The sequence below is a fragment of the Ictidomys tridecemlineatus genome, chromosome 6, assembly GCF_052094955.1.
Source record: "Ictidomys tridecemlineatus isolate mIctTri1 chromosome 6, mIctTri1.hap1, whole genome shotgun sequence".
NCBI classification, from domain to species: Eukaryota; Metazoa; Chordata; class Mammalia; order Rodentia; family Sciuridae; genus Ictidomys; species Ictidomys tridecemlineatus.
The window spans coordinates 170,664,734-170,687,560 of record NC_135482.1 but is presented as its reverse complement, the minus strand read 5'-3'; the positions used below and the strand labels follow the sequence as shown (position 1 = coordinate 170,687,560).

The following is a 22,827-nucleotide window of genomic DNA, read 5'->3' as shown; positions in this document are numbered from 1 at the left end:
CTTCTCTTATAAGGACACCAATCATATTCAGTTAAGGCCCACTCCATTCCAGTTTAACCTTATCTGAAGGTGATTACATCTATGAGGAACTTATTTCTAAGTAAGAGCACATTCACAGGTACCAGAGGTAAGGATTTACACATATTTTTTGGAAGACAAAGTAATTTGACCCACAACAGTGTGTGAGTTAGTGTGTGTATGTGTGTATATTTCAAATTTATGTAGGTGTGTGATTTTTTAAAAAGTCAAAACTAGTAATTATTAGGAATTATTGACTTGAAAATAGCTGTTTTTCACAGTGTATTTTCTCAATGGAAATTAAAAGATATTACAAAAATTAATCTCTAGGTATGAGAATAGGACTCAGCAAAATATTTCTAAGAAGAGCTGCACACACTCAAAAAGTTTGGGAGCCATGGGTATAGGATTCTTGTCAGGAACAGAAAGAAGTGAAGAAAGAAAGCAAAGTATGGAGGGCCTTTGGTATCAAGATATGGACTCTGGATTTACTTTGTTAGGCAAATAGAGTTACTGGTGACGTTTTGAGCAGATGACACATATGTATGCAGAAACTATAGTGATTAATAAAGTAAAACTTCAGGACCACTAATCTGTCCATCAAGGTAGAGCTTTAGGGAGATTATCCATGTGACATTAGAGAAGAATAATGAGTGTGTAGACAAGGAGATATGAAGTTTCTAACATCTGAATCAGAATGATGGAAGTGAATATGAAAAGAATGGGATGCATGCCAGACATTGCCAGGAAGAATGGGCAGAAGTACTGCAGATTAAATGGCAGATAGATATGTGTACGTGGTGTCTGAGGGAACATGTGTGCCCTAGGGTGCTTAGTCCATCTCTATCTGAAATTTCAGAGTGCTCACTATTTTTGTACAATTCATTTGACATTGACTTGCTGATTATGTGTAAAAACATATTTCTCTAAATAGAAAATTTAAAAATCATCCATTTTAACTGGGCCATTTTTTCCCACATAGTAGGCATTTAAATATTGATTGGTTAGCATAACATTTTAGCCTTTCCAAAAGTGGGACAAAATAGGTAACAGATATTGAAATTCTACTTTGTGTATCTATATTCTCTGTTTAGGAGAAAAATTAGTAGAGCAAAGAGGTAGAGCAATAGTTACTGAAAGGAAAGTTTCAGTTTGATAAAGAAACTGTAAATATCCACCTATTTAGTCTAAATGACTTCATGTTCCCAAACCAGGACAAATTTTATCCATCTATCCTGAGAGAATCTGAAAGCCAGATCAGTGAACAATTCCCAGTGGTCTTGGAGGAATCATAGAGAACTAGAAGTGCCAGAGAACTGAAGTTCTGAAGCCAGAGGGAGGTAAATTCTTGAAAATTCACAGCAAGTTGCTTAATATCACACAATCTGATAATAATTAACTTTATATATTTTAATAAATAAATAGATTTATTTTGCTCCAGTACAGGGACAGAGTGCACCCAGACTCTAGCTAGGCAGTTATCAATGTCTCTTTGGGACAAATTAGAGAAATATGGTCTAGTTGTTGGCACAGAATGGTTGTTAATTAATAGTTGAAAGATTATACAAAACAGGTGCTTGACAACTTAAATCAGTAGTTTCCAAACTTTTGACTATGACTTGCAGTAAGAACTAAATTTTACATCATTATCCAGTAACCATACACACATATACACATATACACTATGTACATGTGTATGCATACACATAATTAAATCAACTCTCATAAAACAGTACCTACCCTTACCAAAGGATGCATCTTGACATTTCCCATTCTGTGTTTCTAGTCTATCTCATTTTTAAAAACCCTGCTGTTTGTAATCTCCTAAAATCAATGCTATGACTGTTTTTAAGTGAGTTGATCTCAACCAGAATATTGCTAGCAGTTACTAAGCTGTTTTTATCCTGTTAAACCAAATATTTGAATAAATATGGAAGGTATGTATGTCCTCAAATTTACAGAAGAATAAGGCAATAAATTATTTGGAAGATGTACTCAGGATTAAGAAACTTCTAGCAGATGAAATTTAAACATAAAATTAAGTAGAAAATTTGAATAAAATAAAATTCAAATTTAAATAGACATACATGATTTTGTAGTTTGTATCTTAAAATCCACATGTAAGGATACATATTGGAGATAGGCTGACACTGAAAAGCAGCATGACTAGAATCAAAACAAAACCCAACCCAACAAAACAAAAAATCTTGCCTTTTCAACTTGATAATAATTTCAACATATGAGGGGAATGGAACTAAAATGATCTGAGAACCTATTACATGCCAAACATGAATCATTATTACATTATATGAATCATTACTACATTACATGAATCATTAGTGTCATGCTGTTGAAAAAAACCTAAACCAAACCAAACAAATCTAATTTGATTTGGGGTTGCATCAGTGGGAGTTGTATTTCTAAAGGTTAAGGCTGAGGGAAGAGTTTCCCTCTGTTTTACACTAGTCCCAACCTATGAAGAATTTGGAGTTTTCCATTCAGATAAAGTTTAGGGAGAAGTGCAAAACTTGATATTTAAAGAACAGGTAATGGGAATGGGAATAATTACTTTGAACTACTACTTTTACCCATTCATTTTTAGACACATTTATCAAATGCAAATTACGAACTGGGTATGTTAGATTCTGAAAACACAAAAATAATTATTACAGGGTCTGTTCCTACAGTCTGAAGGATGATTGTTTGGCAGTTGTTACATGTTAAGTACTTTCAGTGTATTAGCTGCTTTAAGCCTAGGAAATATTATTATCATACCTAGATTGGTGTTTTAGTCAGCTTTTTTGCTGTTGTGACTAAACAACTGTAAAGGAGGAAAAGTTTATTTGAGGGCTCATGGTTTCAGAGGTCTTAGTTCATAGAAGGCCGGCTTCATTCTTCTAGGCTTGAGGTGAGGCAGAACGTCTGGGCCAAAGAGTGTGGCAGAGGGAAGTGGCTCACATGGTGATCACAAAGCAGAGAGACAGCCTCCACTCTCCAGATACAAAATATATACCCCACAGACCATGCCCCAAAAGAACCACTTCCTCTGGCCACATTCTACCTGCTTCCAGTTACCATTCAGTTAATCCCATCAGAAATTAATTCGATGATTAAATTAAGATTACTTTCTAATCATTTCTCCTCCAAAACTTCTTGCATTGTTTTACATGTGAACTTTTAGGAGACACTTCACATACAAACCATAATAATTGGATAAACAGAGGCTTTGAAGCTCAGTCATTTGTTCAAGGTTGCACATAGACGTGGGTGGTGGAAGTAGAATCCAAACCCAGGTTCTGTTGCATCTGGAGCATGCATTTGCAATCACTGTGAAACAAACACTGCCTCTTAAAACTCACATTCATGGGCTTCTTATCTTTGAAGAGCTATCCTTTGGAAGTATGTGTGTGAAAAAATGTATACAAAATTTATAATCACCATATAACATGTTTTTAATCTAGAGATTTAAAAATGAACATTTGAGGTCACTCATTATTATGGAACTATCTTTTATTTTAAAATACTGTGAATGTAAATGCTAAGTTATTTGAACATTTTCAGGGAAATTGGCTTTGTAGGCAAAAAGGAAAGAGACCTGCTGTCCTTATTAACAACTTTATGCTTTTGGAGATAGTACTGAAAACATATTAACTGTGAAATCTTAAAGATGTTGTTATTATTGTGTTTATAGGTCACTAAACACACATTGTGTCTGTATACTAAGGATATGAAGACACATTTAACTTCATGCTAACTGCTGAGTTGAAATGCTTTTACTGAATTCTCACTTTCCTATGGGATAGGTATTATCATCTCTGTTTAAGGAAAGAGTATACTGAAGTTCAAATATCTTGAGTAGACTGCACAGGTAGTAAATTATGGGTATGATTCAAAGCCCCATGCACTTTCCACAGTTTCATTCTGCCTGTGAGGAACTGACAGTGTATGAGAGTACACTTTAATTGGTAAGTTTCTTTAAAAGTCTCTGAAATTGAATTTAATATGCAAAAGCAGTGAGTTTTTCCTACTTTGAAGTAGTGATATCCTCTTTATCCCATTTTTTTTTTATCTCCACTAAAGAAAAATGAACAAACAGGATAAACAACCTAAGGGCACATTTTGCCTAAGAAACAAAGCAGGGAAAATAAAACAAAAATGTTAAAATAGTGTTGAGCTATTTATTCAGAAAGGAAATAGAAATTTCAAGCTGTCACTGTCAAAGCATTCATACAAGAAGTCTAAAAATAGCAAGTGGTAGAACCTGCTTCTCTATTTATTTATCACCTAGATGCACAGTGGGGCATAAAAACATAGTGTGATAACCTTTCAGTCTGGATTTATATATATATATATATATACATATATATATATAGATATAGATACAAAATTTGTAAATGAAATATAGTTTTCATAGAAGTAGATGATACCTACCTGGGACAGATCAAAATGCTGTAGCTAGAATTGTTACAAGATTTTTCAAATCAAACTATCAAGACTAATCTTGTAAATTTCTCATACAGTTTCAACCATGCTAACATTTTAAATTCCATTGTCATTTAATTTAATTAAACAAGCTGATTACCACTTCTTTTAGAAATTTTGCTCAGCAATTTTAATAATTTGATTACTTCAGTGCAAATTTAAACAGTCATATCACCAGTAACTATAATCCTAAGCACTGTTTTTGAGAAACTTTTTATAACCTGTGGCACTTCGGAATTTTTCCATGTGCCAAGATCCAATTAAATATGATTAATAACAACTGGATTATGATGGATTTGTATATTGACTTTTTTTTTCATTTGAGATGACAATTAAAACTGATTTGAATAGACCTCAAGATACCTAATATTTCTTGCGGCTTGTAATATGTTTTTATTGAAAAGGACAGTCATGAAATATTAAAGAATACTGCATTCTTCATTTCTGAGAAGAAACTAGCAGTCATGCTTATTTCGTTTTAATTCAATACCAGAAGCAAGATAACTGTGCATGTTAAGTTTTTTTTTTTTTAATTAAAAGTAATACCCTCCCCCCTTTTTTTGCTTCTGTGACGGTGCAGATATCGAAATCTACTTTTGTTCCGGATCAAGAATGGCAGCAAGAATCACTCATATTTTTAGACAATTTAAAAACTCCTCTGAACCATACACGCCCATGAAAAAGGGAGGCATCATTAATTGGCATCATACCTGAGGATCGTTAGGGAGTTTTAAAGTGTGGGGTGTGTTGCTCCCACCAAAGACCGCACCATATCACAGAATGCCGCCTTTTTAGGCCGAGATATGAGTTCAAGAGCTGTTTGTTGTTTAGAGCTCTTTCCAGAGAGGATCACTGTTTGACAAGTTCTATTTTAAGTCGCGCCTGTGTGTGCAGGTGTCAGGCTCTTTCATGGCAGTAGAAAAAGACCCAATACACTCCATCTGTATCCTTCCCGCGGCAATGCAGGCTTGTCCCTCCCGGTGTGTTTGCTTCTGCTTTGCCAGCCACTTTTCCTTTAGGAAATTCCAGGGAGGGTAGGCGGACAGGACTGTGAGGAAGGGCAAAGAGGGGCAGAAAGAGGTCGTCTGCCACTCCCCTACCTTATAAGGCACGTGGCACTGGCAGTAGCAGCGGCTGGATGCAACAACGAAGAAGAAGAACCTCCTCCTTGCAAGAAGACAGAGGGAAAGAGGAGGTGGCAGTGAAGGCAAGACACGCACACTGTGTCCTTCCCCACAGGGAGAATCCACCCTCAGGGGAACAAACACAAGGAAGCCACCCGCCCCGCCTCTGCTGGCTGGCCCCAGGGTCTGGCAGCCGTCCCCATGCACCTGCTCACCTGTCTATCCGTTCTGGGAGGTTGGGGGAGGGATGTGGGGTGTCGAGGTGGGTGGGTGGGAAGAGAAGGAGGGCAGGGCAAAAGAGGGGGTGCAGCGAGGGCTCCGCCCCCGGAGGCTCTGCGCAGGCGCAGTGGCCGCTACCGCAGGCAGGGGGCGGCAACATGGCGGAGTGAGCGGCGGCGTCGGGGCTTCACAACAACAGTGGCGCTCGTAGCAGCGGCAGCAGCAGCGTCAATAACATCGGCCACAGCCTGAGCTTCAGCACCGGCCAGCGCCGAGACCAGCTGCTGGCGCCCCAGGGTTGTTTGGAGCGGCGGCAGCATCTCCGCGGGGGGCGGGCCGGGCCGGACTGACCGGGAGGGGGAGAGAGAGCAGGCAGCGGCGGCGGCAGCGGCACAGCTGCTGGGCGGGCACTGCCGCTCACCGGGCAGCGGTTTTAGCGGCGCCGCCACCACCGGGAATCAGGCTGAGAAACCCTCACCGCCTCCGCCGGGGAGGGCGCCGGAGCGGGCCGGGCTGAAGCACGGGCGGGGAGCGGGCCCGGCGCCGCGGCGCTGGTGGATGCTGGGGCTCCGAGGCGACGGCCGGGGGGCGGGGGCCGAGGCAGGTATAACGGTACCGGCGGAGGCAGCGCCGCTTCTCTGCTCTTCTCCCCAGGAGGGGGCCCAATGGCGAGCGAGAAGCCGGGCCCGGGCCCGGGGCTCGAGCCTCAGCCCGTGGGGCTCATCGCCGTCGGGGCCGGAGGCGGAGGCGGCGGGGGCAGCGGCGGTGGCGGCATCGCGGGCAGCGGGATGGGGGAGCTGAGAGGGGCGTCCGGCTCCGGCTCGGTGGTGCTCCCCGCGGGGATGATTAACCCCTCCGTGCCGATCCGCAACATCCGGATGAAATTCGCAGTGTTGATTGGACTCATACAGGTCGGAGAGGTCAGCAACAGGGACATCGTGGAGACGGTGCTCAACCTGGTAAGGGAAAAGGCGTGCTCTCGCTCTGCTCCCCAGCCCCCCATATCCTCGCTCCCCAGCGTCTCTGGCCCCCACCCCCCACCCCCCACCCCAGGTCATACACGCAGCGCGTCCCTGGGAGCAAAGCTCGTTCAGCCGGTATTGCCCAGCCGGTGACCTGCCTGCGTGCTGCCAAAGCCACGCCACCTCCCTTCTCTCTTTTGGTCCTCTCCTGCCACCTGAGCGCAGTGCCCAACTTAACACCGCTTCTTATCACTTCTCGTGACTATGAGTAAAAACCATCTCTTGCTGGGAAGGTTTTGGGTCGACTTTGGAGTTTAGTTAGGGTGTGAGGAGACCTCTGGTTCTCTGGGGGTTCTTTCTCCCTCACTCTTTAATTGCCCGTGGTGTCGCTCTCTGAGGATGACAGCCTTGCCCCTGGAGCCTAAATTCCCCGGTGCTACTGAAAATGTGAGAAGCGCATTAGCTCCAACTTGAGCAGCTGGGGTGTGATGTTTTCGAGGGAGGAGAAAAATGATGCAGTTTTGCATCTGTCTTTAAATATATTCCAAGGCAATGATGTAGTGTGTTGTAGCAGCATCTACCCCACCCCCATCTCTTAGGCAGTCTTCCCTTTTTTTGTAACATTGCCCTCAATATGCTGATCTCTTAGTATTTTGTGTGTGTGCACATAAGCTTTAAAATGTGAGGGCACCAAATCATACAGGTTGGTTTCTATGGTTGCCTTTAGGAGCGTGGCATGTGGATAAAGACTAAAGGAAAGATGTTAACGCAGGTTTTGGTTTCTTTCATGATAAGAAAGAGTTACTGCAGAACTGTGTATGACTTAATGTTTTGCGCTATGTACAGAAGAGGCTAAGAAGCCTTCAAGATGACAGAGGAAGAAAGAGGAAGATATAAAGAGAGAAGAATCATTAATAGAGCATAATTAAGAGTTCATTTTCAGTGCTTTGTAAATGCAGTTTTTTTGCTGCAGCAAAGCTTTTAAAATAGTTTACCCTGCAATATCTCGTCTTTGACATACTGTAAGGTTGGGTTTTGGCAGGCAAGGTGTAAATCAGAAGCAATCAGTTGAATATTGTATTTGGTGTGGAGTCACAGGAACACAAAAATATGCTTGCCAGGGGATTCTATAACAGCTATGCAATGATTTTTCGGCCAAGCAGTTATTTTTATTTGATGTACTGGAAAACTGAAAGAAAGATGCAGCTATGGCAGTGGTACCCTGAGACATGGATTAGATAACGTCTGTGGTTTATGAACCTATTAAATTCACAGAAAAGTTGAAGCTGTTTTTTTTTCTTTTTGCTAGTGTATGAAGTCAAAGATAGGCAATTATCTGTCTTTGTTACATTTATTGCTGTTTAAATAGAAAACATCTTTCTACTTTTGTATACCCTTCAGATAAATCACCTTAAAAAGTCGGTGTAAGTTTGGGAGAATGTCCTCCCATTGATATAACCAGTTCTTTTCAAAATAACTAATTGGTTTTCTTGGGGTTTTCAGTTTAAATAAGTGCAAATAGGGGGTCAGTACTTTTTTTTTCTTTTTAAAAGAGATGAAGTTTCAAAAATATGGTAGTATGTTAGTTGGTTATCTGTTTATTTAAAGAAACATTTTAAGTTTTTTCATCCCACAGTTTTTGTGTAACCAATATTTTTACTTTAGATGATGTGATAATAGTATTTGTATTCTTACTTAGTACATTTTAATCTGATAAGTGGCAGTAGAGCTTTCATAAACTGGACACTGATTTGAATGTGTAACCAGTTGGGACTCTGCAGCAGTAGCCACGCATGCTAGATCTGCTAGATCAGTATTTAACAGATGGGGTTCTTTAGATACATAGTAGACTATGAAAAGAAGTGAAATATTTCTCTTGAGGTAAAAAGAAATTTAACTCTTCAGTGCAATAACAATCTATGAATTATGTAAACATTATTTTAGAGATTAAGTTATCATTAAACCTAGAGTCCTTAGAAATATGGTAATACTAAAATGATATATTCCCCAATCCACTTAAGACCTGTAACTCATTGATTTTTGGAATAACAAAAGTTAGATTTAAATTTTCTTTATATTTAAAGAATGCAATAACTTTTAAATGGCAACTTTTGGGACAAAGATTAAATAACAAAAGGAGTTGCTTATTATTGTTAATTATATTGATTATAGAATATGAATTAGTCATGTGAAGTATAATATTTCTTGAATGGTAGGTTTAGAAATTTATTGTTCCAAAACATTGTTGTAAATGTCATGTGAAAATTTAAGCTCTCAAAAAAAAACTTGGAAATAATGGACATTTAAAAAATAATTATCAAAACTTAACTATTTATTTCATAAGTAATATAGTTGATAAAATTTATTTAGGGTACTAAGTGGCTTGTTAATGATTGGAAGTCCCTATTTATGAAGTAAGTTTAAAAATTTTTATTCTTAATTTAAATGTTAAAGAAAATTACACTGCTCTTTGTGACAGTAAAGAAATAAAGGAAACTAAACTTCAAAACATTTTTTTTTACTTTAAACAATATTCTTGTCATAGTCACCTTTGTCAAAATATGTTTCTTTTTTCCTATCCATTCTTCCTATATAGTATGAGAAATATGAGAGTACAACTGTTTATTTTTTGGGTAATATTTTACACTTGCCTTGCCCCCAAGATTAAAAGTTTTGTAGAGTAAAGTTTAACTATGTAGTAAAATATAGGACTTCAACACAGTGGTGGTTGGAATTTTTCTGTTTTTGTTTGCCAAAGGTAGATATCCATTTGTACTACTCAAGTGGATTATGGGAGTTTGGTGAAGAATCACAAATGTAATGAGAAATAAAATGAATGATTTCATTGTAGATACATATATTTTGTATAGTGGTAAGATAGTGGACTTAAAACATTAATCTATGTGATGGAGAGTATTAGGAATATGAGCAAATTAGTTTGTAAGTAATGTTACAATAAGAGTACATTGTCAAGGATTTTGCATTGTAGTTTTACCAGTGAAAGAACTAATTATTGACACACTTTGACTTCAGGAGGAATTATTACATGTGGTTTTATAAGAGAGTTAAACTGTATTAAAGAGATTTTTCTTGTTCCTTATTGTAAAGCAGGCACACTACTTAAATCTATTGCTTCCTTTGTAAACATATTTGACATATGTTTATATACAGTTTCTCCTTGAAGTAATGCTATGTAAATAGCATGTGTTATCTTTGTTTATAATGTGGAAGTTTGTTTTTATCACGGATTTTAATATGAATGTGATTTTTAAGAAAAGATTAAATAGAGGACTAATATTTACTTAATGAAAGAATTCACAGTAGGGTATTTTGAATAGTCATCTTATGCAATATAGTTTTATAATTATAGAATTTCATTTAATTCTATAATTATGGAATTTAACCATAGACTTGTAGTTTTTTTCATGAATTGCTGAATTATTGAGGTTCTCATAAATTTTTAGATTTTTTTCATGAATTACTGTGAGGTATATCATTGTGTATTTATTTGTAGAAGATGGTATTTCCTTTAATATTATTTTTGGCATTTAAAGTGTCATGCTGTTTACTATATTAAAAGCATAACAAGATGCTTTGATTTTGTGGCCTATTAAGTTCCTTTACTCTTGGAATCTGGATCATGGTATTTTATCAAAAGGGAAATTTTAAGTTATGTTTTGTATTTGATGTGACAGTAACTCTTCTTCCTTAGAGTGGTTTCATTTGTACCTTGATACTCAGAATCATTTTTATTTTGATGATATTTAGAATTTCACAAAAAGGTATGTTTTGCATTTGAATTTATTTAAAAAATATGTAGTTGAATTTTAGGTAGACTCATGGCAGTCCTTGATACTTATGAAACCACGTTTATTTATATTAAAAGAATTTTCTGCATTTTAATTTGCTTTTCATATTCACTTTTACATTTATTCTTGCTATTGAGTATGGAAAATTAAATACATAAGTATTGGAAGTTTAAATATAAAAAGTTTGGAGATTTTTCACAGAAATATTAACTTAATCATATAATGACACTGAAGCAGAAAATATTCTAAAGCCTGTTTGTGATTAAATTATAATAATGTTAAGTAAATATTGTCAGATTTTGGTATAGACTATGCTAATAATTAAAAGTAGTTCAAGGTTCTCTCTTCTTTTGCTATATTTTCCCAATTGGTATAAAAAAATTCACAGCGTCTAGCAGACCCAGCCTCATTTTGTATACTAGTATACATGTATTATATTCAATCATCTGCATTTTTACTGTTTACTTAAAATATTTTTATGCATCAGTCCCAAATGTTTTTCATTTTATGCCTGCAATTCTGATACTTCATGCACTATCAGTCTTCTCTTTTGTATTACACATCACTCTCTATTATTACAGTTCTTTTTGTTCCTTTCTCATTCTAGCCTGTGAATTCCATGAGGGCAAAAGCTGATCTTTTATATATTTTTTGTATTTCTGACCCTTGAGTAAGTAAATTCAATCCATTTTGAGTATGCAGGGCAGTAGTAATTAGGACCAATTTTTGAAAATTGTGTTCAAGAGTAGGGTCTGTGTTCTGGATTCTAAAATAAATTAGACTCATGTAAATTTAATGTATTATTTAGCCCCCAAACTAAGTATGTGTTGAATATGTATGTGTTATCTGATGTACATATCTATTTAGGTATTACTTCATATGTAAATGTTATTTTTAATTGACATCTGTGAATAAGTAAAATTTTGATAAAAACTTTTTATTAAACTCATACGTATGATCAAATAGATGCATGTAACAAAGAGAATGTTATTAAAATATTTATAATATATTGACTAGAAATTAAAACAAACAAAAAAATCATTGTCAGCTTGTCATATTACCAGAGCATTAACATCTCTTGTTTTTGTCAGTCTAGCCTACATTCTCCTTTTTTGTAATGGTACCTCATCTCCTGTTTTTAATTCAGCTGTGTGAGGTGGGTTGACTCTACTTTCAGTGGTGACCAAAATCAGTGATTGGTTTAGGGATTAACATTTAACCAGAGGTGCCCCAGAGTCAATCCAGGACTTGTGCTGGAACTCCACCTGTTGGGGATACTGAACAACATCCAGACTCAGTCTGTGGTTAGAATTTGGGCAAGGACTGGGGATATAACTCAGTTGGTAGAGTGCTTGCCTTGCATGGACAAGGCCTTGGGTTCCATCCTCTGCACTAAAAATAAATAAATAAATAAATAAAAAATTATTGTGCCGGCATGGTGGCACACCCTGTAATCCCAGTGGCTCCAGAGGCTGAGGCAGGAGGATGGTAAGTTCGAAGCCAGCTTTAGCAAAAACTAGGTAACTCAGTGAGATCTTGTCTTTAAATAAAATATGAAATAGGACTGGTGATGTGGATCAGTGGCTGAGTGTCCCCCTGAGTTCAGTCTCCAGTACACACACACACATTTATGTGTGTGTGTGTGTGTGTAATTGTTGTTAGCTAGTTTTAAATCATTTGAAGTTGGGTTGTTGTGACTTGTAAATGGAAAGAATCGCCACTAGCATAGAGTTAGTATCTAGAAATTAGACATTATAAGAAACAGCTTAAATGCTGAAATGGAGTCCAAGGTATTGAGAATTTTGCTATTCCCTCAGAATTCATTTTCAGAAATATAGAGCAACTTTTTAAAATGTCAGCTATGTTATATTTGCTCATGGAACCACCACTGGGGATGGAATTTTAGTAATGGTGAACTCTTTGATAGTGTCTTATAGAAGAGAACAGTTAACTTTGGTTCAAGCTGGCATGCCTGAAAGCAGAGTAAGGAAAATGTAGTCTTTCAAGTAAGAGAAGCTCTTTCTGCCTGTAGCTGCCTATCCAAATAGAAGACAATCAATATATCAAGAGGCTTATAGGATGGCTGGTGTGGTGGCTTACTTCTGTAATGCCTGTGACTCCCGAGGCTGAGGCAGGAGGATAGCAAGTTCAAAGCCACCCTCAGCAGCTTAGCGAGGGCCTAAGCAACTTAGTGAGACCCTGTCTCTAAATAAAAATATAAAAAAGGGCCTGGGGATGTTGCCCAGTGGTCAGGCACCTGGGTTCAATCTCTGGAACTCCCCCACCAAAAATAAAAAGAGAAAGATTTGCAGATTGGAAACCCTAACCCTCATCCCCTGTCAAGGAGGAAATATTTAAATTTGGTAAAGTTCTGTTTTATAAGCTTCTCCCAAGTACCTCTCAGTCCCCAGATCAAAGTAACAATCTAATTGTAAAGAGCTCTAAACTAGAGACCAAGTGATATGCTAGTTTTGCCTCCTCAACCAGCTTCTTGTTTCACATTGCTTCAAAGAAGATCATCAAGCTGAGATTTAAAAGTACTGGGAGAGGCCCGTTGCTGAGAGACTGAAACTTATAAGTTGAAACCCAAATTAATATACTGTATTTCAACAAGAACTCTTGTTTCTGTTGCTAATTCAACTCACTGAAGTAGATTCAGCAAAAGCTTACTAAGGTTTTAGGGAAGCTGTACTTCCAGAAGAAACTTCAAACCTGGTAAAGAGAATTCTGACTTCTTGAGGCTTCATTAAGAGAAAGTATGCTGTTAAAACACTGTAGCCTCTGAAAATGAAATTTGTGGCCATGGAGGATAATGCAAAAGTGAGCTCATCTTTAGTAGGATTGAATGCTTCCAGAATTGGCTGACCATATAACTCCATTTACCAGAATTAGTGCTTTGAATTAGTGACCATAGTTTGATTTACCTTCTCCACTCTTCTAAGTGGGAGTGATTATTATTGTCATAATTTGTGTTTTTCTCTTATCACTGTATGTTAGTTATAAGAGGGATAGTTAAATTTATTTTCTTGCTATATATTAGTATGAAGTACCACCAAGGAGAATGTACATTTGTATGTGATTAAGAATTATGTTCATAATACAGAAATTTCAAACTTGTAGCTGGATACATTAACTTGACATTGTAATTTCCCCCCCATCCCATGGTGAAATGGTGAGTACTATTTTCTGTTGTGGCTAAGATGGTAACATTATTAAACATGAGTATTTAAAAATTATATATATGGAACGAAATGGATGTATGAGTTGAATGGCATCCCAGAGGATGTTTCAGATATTAATTGTTAGATTTTATAGCATTCATGCTTTCTGCTGTTAACAATTCTAGATTTTCTGAGACATGTCTGAGGGGTCTCTCTATTCATTTGTGTAGTTCGAGACTTTCCTTGGTCAGACACAGAAATTTACCCCTTGCTCATCAGTAACAGATAATGGTTATAAAATTTAGCTATACTTTTTAGACAGCTTGATAACTCATTTCATTCTTCTGGAGAAGGAAAAAGGTGCTTTCACTGGGGTTGTTACAAAATGTTAGTATGTAAGTCAAGAGTTGATTGGCAGTCTGCCATGATGGAGGCAGCATCTGCTTGAGAGGCACCTAGAACCAAGGGATGGATTGTTGAGGGCATCTTTGGAACCCCTCCAGTCTATCTTCAGACTGAATTCCTATTTTATTTAAGCCAGTTTGAATCCTGTTCCTATTCATTGTACCTTCAAGATTTCTAATACTCTAACTCAAAAATTACAAAAAAACCCATAGATATTCAGTGTATAGGACACATCATAAAAAATTAACTTGTCAAAGGACTTCTTTCTTTCAAGAAAGAAGAAACATATATGTATGTATGTATATATGTGTGTATCTCTCTCTCTCTGTATATATATATATATATATATATATATATGTAGTTAATTTCAGATATTTACCTTCACTAAATAAGAACTAGCATGAAAAAGAAGTGATTAAAAGGAAATAATCATTGTTATATTGTTAGGTGGGGAATGCTAAAATAATCATAAATGCTGTTGTTGGGCATGTAAAATGTTAGTTATTCTGTTCAGCAGTTTAGCAGAATGTATCAAAAACTTTGAAGAAGTCCTCTCACTAATCTTTAGTTCTTGAGGCTAAGGAAAAATTACCTGTGGATAGGTATGAGAGTTAAATGTAGTTTTGTGATGAAAATAACTGACAACAACTTATATGTTCAACAAGAGTGAAAAGTTAAATAGTTTTGCATCATGTTACAGAATAGAATACAGTCATTAAAATTCTGTGCCTCAGTTATCCTACTTATAAAATGGAGACATCTATCTTGTGAGGTGATGCTACAGATTGAATGAATAGGTGTGAAGTACTTGGTATATAGCTAACTTTATTTAGTACTTACTGTTGTTATTTTTATTCTTAGTCCTGAGAATCATCTAATCATCGAAAAATTAATAATCTCTAACTAAATTATGAGGTGTCCTATGTTAGTTTAGAGTATCTGAGCCTGGTGAACCTGTTAGGGAGTGCATCTCAGATACTCACCTGTCATGATCTTCTGGGAAGCATGGAAGATCTGTTCTGAATCCCTTATAGTCTTTAGCAGTGCCTATGGTAGTTTTCGTTATTTCCTTCTTTGGGTGAGGAGTGTGGAAAACTAGGAAAGGGATAGGTGTAAGGTAACAAGAGTTCCTTTGCCTGGAATCTGCTGCATCTCCTCCTTCCCTCATGTGGGTGAATCTCACATATAGATGTGTTAGGACCTGAATGGTGATTCTAAGCAAATAATTCCTCCCTCTGGGAGTATTTGCTTAAATATTTAGAAGACTACTTGGGTAACAACCCAGAGGACAAGTTAGAAGATCAAACACTATTTCATAATCAGTTTGTGTTAGAAAATAATATTAGACTATATGTTTTTTTTTCAGCAGTTTATTCACATTTTTTCCTTCTGCTTATTTTAATATGTTCCACGTGTAAGTTAGATGAGAGCTACGGTAAAAACTTTTACAATGACTGAAATCTTACTAGAAAATAATGTTAGACTATATTTTAATGGCTGTTAAGTATTTACCATGCACTTCTGAAATTGAGCTGCATATCTAATCACAGAATAACCCCGTTTTATAGATACCATTCCTTCATTACAGCTGGATTCAGAAACTTAAGGCTGGCTGTAGGGAATGTGAGGAAGTAGACAAGACTATGCAGGTACTGACTAGCAGAACTGTGACTCATAACTTTCAGTTTTCAAAGCTAGGGTTCTTTACCATTACTAAATAAAATATAGTTACTTAGATACTATCCTAAGTGCAGCGTTGTGTGAAGAGATGACATTGGAAGGGGAGGAACCAGCCAGCCTCAGTGAGTTGATTCTGTAGTTGGGCGTGTTTCCTGTGTAGGACTTAGGACAAGCTGTTCAGATGAAATAAAAATGAATGCATGATAGTTGGATGGATTTGTACAGAAGTGACTGAGCAAGAACTACACTGTGAGTTTTTGAGATTTGGGGAAATAATTGACTATGCAATATTATACATGGTAATTGGCTTTGAAATTTATACAATTTACTGAGGAAAATGTTGAATCAGAATATATATTCTGATTATATTACAATATTACATAAATGATATAGTATTTAGGATATGATAACATTACACAAATTAATATTTTAACTTATGCATTAATGTATTACATGAAATAGATTTGGGTGATTTTCTTGTTCTATGGTAGAGCTAATTTTGTGAAACATCACATATATATATGTGCTTGAATAAAATAAACAATAGGAAGTCTGGGTAATATAATTTCCAATAATTGTGATTCTTCTGAGTTTATTAAATTAGAGCAAATATTAATTAGTATAACATTTTATGGGAGTATAAGTGTTTAGATATATCTCCCTTTAGTAAATACTTACATCTACTGAGAGAAATAACCTGCAGGTGAGATTAAAGGTGAGATATAAGTAACTCTACTGTTACTTAAGATTTTTTCAAATCTGGAAGAGAATTGGCATTTATAGATTGGGCTTGGATTTATCTTTTATGTTTTGAATACCCTCTGCCAACTCCTTTGAAGTAAATGGGTATTTGCTTTAAAGTATGGTTGAGGTTAAGGGGCTTGTCTAATGTGCAGTGCTGTTTAGTTGTGGAGGAGACACTCAGAGTCAGATTTTCCATTTCTATGTGTGTTGCTATTTAAAATATACCATTATATTGGGCTGGGGATGTGGCTCAAGTGGTAGCGCGATTGCCTGGCATGTGCGGGGCACTGGGTTCCATCCTCAGCACCATATAAAAATAAAAAATAAAGATGTTGTGTCCACCAAAACCTTAAAAAATAAATATTAACCCCCCCCCTCTAAAAATATACAATTATAGAGACTGGGGTTATAGCTCAGTGGTAGAGTACTTGACTCAACACCACTTAAAAATAAATAAAAAATTAAGATATTGTGTCCAATTTAAAAAAATAAATCTTTAAAAAATAAGTAAAACATACCATTGCTTTTGATGATGGTGCTGATGTAGTGTAATAGCAACTTTGAGTCATTAAATTCTTATGTTAGGCACTGTGTTAAGCATATGACATACATCATCTCATTCAAGCATCCTCTTTTTTTTGCAAATATTTTTTTTCTTTGTTATTTTTAGTCATACATGACAATAGAATCTACTTTGATTTATTTATACAAACATGGAATATTTTCTAATTAGGAACCCATTCTTGTGGATGTGCATGATGTTGAGATTCACTGTGGTGTATTCATATGTGTACACAGGAAAGTTATGTCAGATTCATTCCACTGTCTTTCCTATTCCTATCATTTAAGCCTATTGACCTGTGATATAAAATCATCAGTAAAAAATAAAATCATTGTCTTTCCAAGGTAACTGAAGTGTGCTATCTTAAAAGAGAAGTGTTTTCATTTCTAAACGTACACATATTTTGTTAAAAAATGTTATAGAAATATTTAACTTTGTTAAAAATGTTATAGAAATATTTAACTTAATTTGTACTAATTCTTTATAACTTGATCACCCTTTTATAATCCTTAAATTTAAGTATTCAAGAATTATTTAGGAGTTAATGCAAAACTGTTTATTTTGTTGTAGTGTATTGAGTGTTACCTGCTAAATAATTACTACACTTCTTCAGTTGTAATCTTTGATCTTTTGTCTAAAAAGTTCCTGCTCATTTCAAGACCTAGATCTTAACCTCAACTTAAAAGAATCTTCCCTAATATTCCCCTCCAAATTGTTCTTCCTTTCCTTTGCTTTCCCATACATTTTGTACATCTTGTTTATTTTTCACATTACCCTAGAGACACTGAATCTATTGAGATAGATTATAATAATAATATTCTTATTATTTTATTCACATTGTTATCATGAGTACTTAATATAGTACCTGGCATCTTGTGGTGCTTAGTGAACTTTTTCTTGTGTATATTTTTCACCTTTGATGGAGTAAGTTTGTTTTGGTCATATCTTGCTTGGGTTCAGATCTTTTTTTCCAGGTTATGTTGATTTTTCTAATTTCTGTTTGCTGCTTACTTTAGCATTTCAGTTTGTTATTTGGGGGTAGAGGAATGAGAGATATATAGGTGTATGTATGTATGGTTCATGTTTAGAAGAAAGTTTTCTAAATATTTGAAATGGGTAAGGAGTCATGATGTCCCCAGATCTGGTAAATGGTCCTACTCTTATTATTTGCATGAGGAAATAAAAAATTAAAAACGAGGCAGGCTAAGATTCTACAGTTTTTCACAGACTAGAAATTAATATCTAGATTTTCTGACCCAACTCATTCCAGTATTCTTTTTTTTTTTTTTTTGGTGACTATAGTTCTACTTTGCTTCATCTTACTTGGGGTTCTGATTAATTATAATTTTAATATAATTTTTACTTGAGCAGTATCAGAATACTAGAGTGATAGATAAATAATTTACTGAATAACCTTGTATTCTTTTGCCATAGACAAGACTCTCCCTGGCTATCTAAAAAGAATTTTGTAATCCTTGCCTTCAAATAAAAGTTCAGCATAGGAAATAGAAGAATAAAGTAGTATAAAGTAATATTGCAGAGATATAAACAAAATGCTTTGGGGACATTCATGTCAGATTGTAGGGATTAACTTTGGAGGAAATCTGGGAAGGCTTTATTGAGTAGAGACTTGTGAACTAGGTCTTAAAGGACAAGTTCCTATTCTTTAGGATTAAAAAGGACAGAATAGATCAACTTTTCGTGACTTAGGTAGCTTGCATAAGGGCACAGGATAATGAGAGGTTTTCCATAGTTATTTCCTATAATACTAACTATAAATTGTAGTAAATGAGAACTTTATTTTTTCTTGCAGAAACCATATATATATATATATTTATTGTAGTTGTATCCATTGGTTTTAAATAATCACTTTTTAGTTTCTGCTTTAGTCTTGTCAAGCTTGCTCAGGTGATGTGGTAAGATTTATTAGGATCTAATTCACTAAATTATTTCAAAAGCTCTATTTGTGTAAGATATCGCATTTTGCAGTCTCAAGACTTCTGACATATTGGCTCAAACCAACAGATTTTATGTGTAAAAATGAGAGGTTTACTGTAAGAAATTGACTCACACAATATGGGTATTAGGAATTCCCAAGATTGGTAGTTTGGTGTGCAGGAAACTAGGGTGTTCTGATGGTGAAGATTTGCTGCACGGTTAAAAGCCTGAGAACCAAGAGAGCCACTGGTATGAATTCTGACATCAAAATTGGTAGGCACAAACTCAATAAGTGCTGCAGGAAGAAAAAGACTAATATCCCCACTGAAAATAATTAGGTAACAGAAGTTAGCTCTTAACTTGTGGAAAGATCAGCTTTTTTTTTTTTGTTGCATTTAGGTTTCAACTAATTGGATGAGACCTGCCTACATTAGGGAGTGTGGTCTACTTTACTCATTCCACTGATCAATATGTTAATCTCATCTCAAAGCACATTCATGGACATACTCAGAATAATGGTTAGCAAAATATCTGGACACCTGATGATCCAGTAAAGTTGACACATAAAATTAAACATCATAAAGGGTTCATATTTTCCCATCAACTCTCCTTTCCTTTGGGGGAATGCTGTTGAAAGATATATTTTGTTATACCATTGCAGAAAAATTATATACTTTACACATTTTTAAAATTAAATATTTATTTTTTGAAGTTGTAGTTGGACACAACAACTTCATTTTATTTATTTATTTATTTTTGTGAGGTGCTGAAGATCGATCCCAGGGCCTTGCACGTGCAAGGCAAGTGCTCTACTGCTGAGCCAACCCCAGCCCCCATACTTGTACACATTTTAAACATCTAGTAAGTATTAACTGAATGAAGTATAAAAATATAAGAATCACACACTGGCAAAGAATAAGGTGATTATTATTTTGAGAATATCAAAATTCAGAAGAGAAGATTAATATGAGTAGCCTACCCTCTTGCAGTCACCATTCTATTTTCTGTCTCAGTGAATTTGACTACTTTTAAGTATCTCCTGTCAGTGGAATCATAAAATATTTGTTCTTTTGTGTCTGGCTTGTTTCACTTAGTATATAATGTCTTCAGTCCAAACCAGCCTCTCCTAGCAATACAGGTGAGCTTTCTGAGCCTGCATTTGTGTATATTACATTTGTAATTTCATTATCTACTGGGCCAGGCTCAGTGTGTGGGTAGGTCCAAAAAGAAAAAAAAACAATATCCCAACCAAAATACCACACAGTTCAATAAGCAAGAGTAATGTTTTTCAGACTCAGGTTCTTTCCTTCTTTTTCTTGTGTTTTTTATTGGTTTATTTTTTAATTGGTGCATTATAGTTACACATAAAAATGGAATTCATTGAGCTATGTTTGTACATGCACATAACATCTTTTGGTTAATTTTATTCTGCTCTTCCTCCCCTTTCCTATTCCTCCTCATCATGAGCACCTCCCTCCCCATTTTAATACCTTATTTCTCTCTAGCTTCCAGATATAAGAGAAAATATTTGACTCCTGATTTTCTGTATCTAGTCTAGTTCATTCAGCATGATGGTTCCATCCATTTGCCAGCAAATGAACATAATTTCATTCTTCTTGATGGCTGAGTAAAATTCAATTGTTTGTACATACTATATTTTCTTTATCCTGTTATGTACTGAGGGACACCAAAGCTGGTTCCACAACTTGACTGTTGTGAATTATACTCCTGTAAACATTGGTATGCATGTATCACTATAATGTTCTGATTTTAATTCTTTTGAATAATAAATACCAATGAATGGGATAGCTGGTGATATTGGTTTTATTTTCTAGTCTTTAGAGGACTCTCCATACTGCTTTTCATAGTGGTTGAACTAATGTGCATACCCACCAACAATGTATAAGTGTACCTATTCCCCCAAACCTTCAGCATTTATTATTATTTATATTTTTGATGATTGCTATTTGAAGTGAAGTGATATGAAATCTCAGTGTTTTTTTTTTTTTAAAGAGAGAGTGAGAGAGAGAGGGGGACAGAGAGAGAGAGAGAATTTTAATATTTATTTATTTTTTTTAGTTCTCGGTGGACACAACATCTTTGTATGTGGTGCTGAGGATCGAACCCAGACCACACGCATGCCAGGCGAGCGCGCTACCGCTTGAGCCACATCCCCAGCCCCAGTGTGTTTTTTTTTTGATACTGAGGATGGAACCCTGAGGCACTCAACCATTGAGCCATACCCCCAGCCCTACTTTATATTTTATTTAGAGACAGGGTCTCACTGAGTTGTTTAGTGCTTCGCTTCTGCTGAGGATGGCTTTGAACTCACCATCCTTCTGCCTCAGTCTCTTGAGCCACTGGGATTATAGGCATGCGCCACTGCGCCTGGCATAGTTTTGATTTGCATTTCCCTCACTGCTAAAGATGTTGAACATTTTTTCATATATTTTTTGGCCATTTGCATTTCTTCTTTGGGGAAATGTCTGTTTAGTTCATGTGTCCATTTATTGAAGGTGTCATTTTGTGTGTGTGTGTGTGTTTGTGTATTAATATCCTGTCAGAAAAGTAACAAGATTGTCTCCCATTTTTTAGACCTCTCTTAATACTCTTAATTTATTTCTTTTCCTTGGAGAAGTTTAATTTGATACTATTCCACTTACTGAATCTTTGTTTTATTTCTTGAGCTTTAAGGAGTTTAATTAAGGAAGTCAGTGCCTCCGTCAATATGTTGGCGTATTTACCCTATGTTTTCTTCTAGAAAATGCAGTGTTCCTGGCCTAATTCCTAGGTCTTTCATCCACTTTAAGTTGATTTTTTGGAGAGTGAGAGATAGGGATCTAAACATGGATATCCAGTTTTCCCAGCATCGTTAGTTAAAAATGCTACCTTTTCTCTAGTGTATGTTTTTGGCACTTGTATCCAGGATTAGATGACTGGATCTATGTGGGTTTTTTTTTTTTTTTTTTTTTTTTTTGTGTGTGTGTGTCTTTATTCCATTGGTCCTGTCTGTTTTTATGCTAATACCATGATGTTTTCATAACTATAGCTTTGTAGAATAATTTGAGATCAGGTATTATGATGCTACCAGCATTAAACATTATGTGGAATAAAAAGATATGTGTCTATAGTAATATTTCCTTAAGTCTTTGTTTCTTTTCCCCTTTCCCACTTGTTTTGTTCCCAGAGTGTAGCTGTTCTTGACTTTCTTGAAACTGTTCTGTAAAACTTCCCATCCAGGGCTGGGATTGTGGCTCAGTGGTAGAGCGCTCGCCTAGTATGGGCGGGGCCGGGGTTCCATCCTCGGCACCACATAAAAATAAAGTCATTGTATTGTGTCCATCTACACTTAAAAAATAAATATTTTTTTAAAAAACAAACTTCCCATCCAGCCTTAACCTTCTATATTCCTTGTACTTCTCTTCCTTTGTACTTCTCTTCTTCTTTCTCTCTATAATATAAAATCTAAAATAATTAGACTGGCAAGACCATTTCAAAAAGTGGGAGACGTAAAGAGACTCAGGAGGACAAGATACAGGGGAAAGAAAGACCAAAAACACTCTTACATTAATTATTTTTGTCTTGTCGCTTAAAAAACTATGGATGAAATAGCTAATGTTGAAGATGATTAGACCCAGTGATTCAGTTCCTTATTGAATATTGACACCCCCTTTCATCTACAGTGAAACACCAGTAATTTCTTTTTTAACTAAGGAACTGTTA

General features: G+C 36.0%; 1 protein-coding gene and 1 long non-coding RNA gene across 4 annotated transcripts in view; one reads left to right on the top strand and one right to left on the bottom strand.

Moving 5' to 3' along the window:
* Positions 1–4,174: 4,174 nt before the first annotated feature.
* Positions 4,175–6,009, bottom strand: LOC144365171 (uncharacterized). The gene is made up of 2 exons (XR_013423440.1): positions 5,840–6,009; positions 4,175–5,667 (listed from the first exon to the last, which is right to left on the bottom strand). It is a non-coding gene; the product is annotated as an uncharacterized LOC144365171 (long non-coding RNA).
* Positions 6,010–6,508: 499 nt separating this feature from the next.
* Positions 6,509–22,827, top strand: part of Nbea (neurobeachin) — a 603,852-nt gene continuing 587,533 nt past the window's right edge. For all 3 annotated transcript variants that reach the window (XM_078016116.1, XM_021730370.3, XM_021730357.3), the window contains exon 1: positions 6,509–6,802. In XM_078016116.1, coding sequence (XP_077872242.1) covers positions 6,509–6,802 — 294 coding nt within the window. The remainder of the gene's footprint in view (positions 6,803–22,827) is intronic.